This window comes from Entelurus aequoreus, linkage group LG28 (genome assembly GCF_033978785.1).
Source record: "Entelurus aequoreus isolate RoL-2023_Sb linkage group LG28, RoL_Eaeq_v1.1, whole genome shotgun sequence".
Taxonomy (NCBI): domain Eukaryota; kingdom Metazoa; phylum Chordata; class Actinopteri; order Syngnathiformes; family Syngnathidae; genus Entelurus; species Entelurus aequoreus.
In genome coordinates this window covers 33,046,261-33,047,976 of record NC_084758.1, presented here as the reverse complement: position 1 = coordinate 33,047,976, position 1,716 = coordinate 33,046,261, and the positions used below count along the sequence as shown (strand labels likewise).

At 49.1% G+C, this 1,716-nt stretch overlaps 1 protein-coding gene across 1 annotated transcript; it reads right to left on the bottom strand.

Annotated features, from left to right (window-relative positions):
• Window positions 1-578: 578 nt before the first annotated feature.
• LOC133645069 (myb-like protein Q) lies at window positions 579-1,421 on the bottom strand. Its single transcript, XM_062039854.1, has one exon. It carries the CDS (start codon window positions 1,419-1,421, stop codon window positions 579-581), a length of 843 nt encoding a protein of 280 aa, XP_061895838.1.
• Window positions 1,422-1,716: the final 295 nt, after the last annotated feature.

Sequence of the window (1,716 nt, the reverse complement as noted above, 5' to 3'; positions counted from 1 at the left end):
ACCAGGGGCCTCATGTATTAAGAGTCGGGTGGACCAGGGGCCTCATGTATTAAGAGTGGTGTGGACCAGGGGCCTCATGTATTAAGAGTCGCGTGGACCAGGGGCCTCATATATTAAGAGTGACGTGGACCAGGGGCCTCATGTATTAAGATTGGCGTGGACCAGGGGCCTCATGCATTAAGAGTGGTGTGGACCAGGGGCCTCATGTATTAAGAGTGGTGTGGACCAGGGGCCTCATGCATTAAGAGTGGCGTGGACCAGGGGCCTCATGCATTAAGATTGGCGTGGACCAGGGGCCTCATGCATTAAGATTGGCGTGGACCAGGGGCCTCATGTATTAAGAGTGGTGTGGAACAGGGGCCTCATGTATTAAGAGTGGTGTGGACCAGGGGCCTCATGCATTAAGATTGGCGTGGACCAGGGGCCTCATGCATTAAGATTGGCGTGGACCAGGGGCCTCATGTATTAAGAGTGGTGTGGACCAGGGGCCTCATGCATTAAGATTGGCGTGGACCAGGGGCCTCATGCATTAAGATTGGCGTGGACCAGGGGCCTCATGTATTAAGAGTGGTGTGGTGTCATTGTTCCAACATGGTGTGGTGTTGTTGTTCGAACATGTCCACCACAGTGGTGTGGTGTTGTTGTTCCAACATGGTGTGGTGTTGTTGTTCCAACATGGTGTGGTGTTGTTGTTCCAACATGTCCACCACAGTGGTGTGGTGTTGTTGTTCCAACATGGTGTGGTGTTGTTGTTCCAACATGTCCACCACAGTGGTGTGGTGTTGTTGTTCCAACATGGTGTGGTGTTGTTGTTCCAACATGTCCACCACAGTGGTGTGGTGTTGTTGTTCCAACATGGTGTGGTGTTGTTGTTCCAACATGTCCACCACAGTGGTGTGGTGTTGTTGTTCCAACATGGTGTGGTGTTGTTGTTCCAACATGGTGTGGTGTTGTTGTTCCAACATGTCCACCACAGTGGTGTGGTGTTGTTGTTCCAACATGGTTTGGTGTTGTTGTTCCAACATGTCCACCACAGTGGTGTGGTGTTGTTGTTCCAACATGGTGTGGTGTTGTTGTTCCAACATGGTGTGGTGTTGTTGTTCCAACATGTCCACCACAGTGGTGTGGTGTTGTTGTTCCAACATGGTGTGGTGTTGTTGTTCCAACATGTCCACCACAGCGGTGTGGTGTTGTTGTTCCAACATGGTGTGGTGTTGTTGTTCCATAATGGTGTGGTGTTGTTGTTCCAACATGTCCACCACAGTGGTGTGGTGTTGTTGTTCCAACATGGTGTGGTGTTGTTGTTCCAACATGTCCACCACAGCGGTGTGGTGTTGTTGTTCCAACATGGTGTGGTGTTGTTGTTCCAACATGGTGTGGTGTCGTTGTTCCAACATGGTGTGGTGTTGTTGTTCCAACATGGTGTGGTGTCAGAAGCAGGTTGGTGTGCCAGCCTCGGGCCTGCAAGCGCCATGACAAGGTCAAAGTTCATTCGACATTCTTCTGTCATTTGTGTTTATTTTGCACACCCACACTTCCTGAGGCCGCCCTTCAACAACAACGTGACAAATGTTGACTCTTCTTCTTTGGCTTTTCCTGCTTGGGGACTCTCAATTATTAATTTTGTTTTGCATTTTGACATTTATCAACCCTTTTTTGAATCACTATTGACCTTTTTCCTTGTCTTTTAACCAGTGATACATCATTTATGAGAGC

Coding starts and splice junctions, on each gene's coding strand:
- LOC133645069 (XM_062039854.1), bottom strand. CDS start 1,421: ATGTTGGAACAACAACACCACACCATGTTGGAACAACGACACCACACC.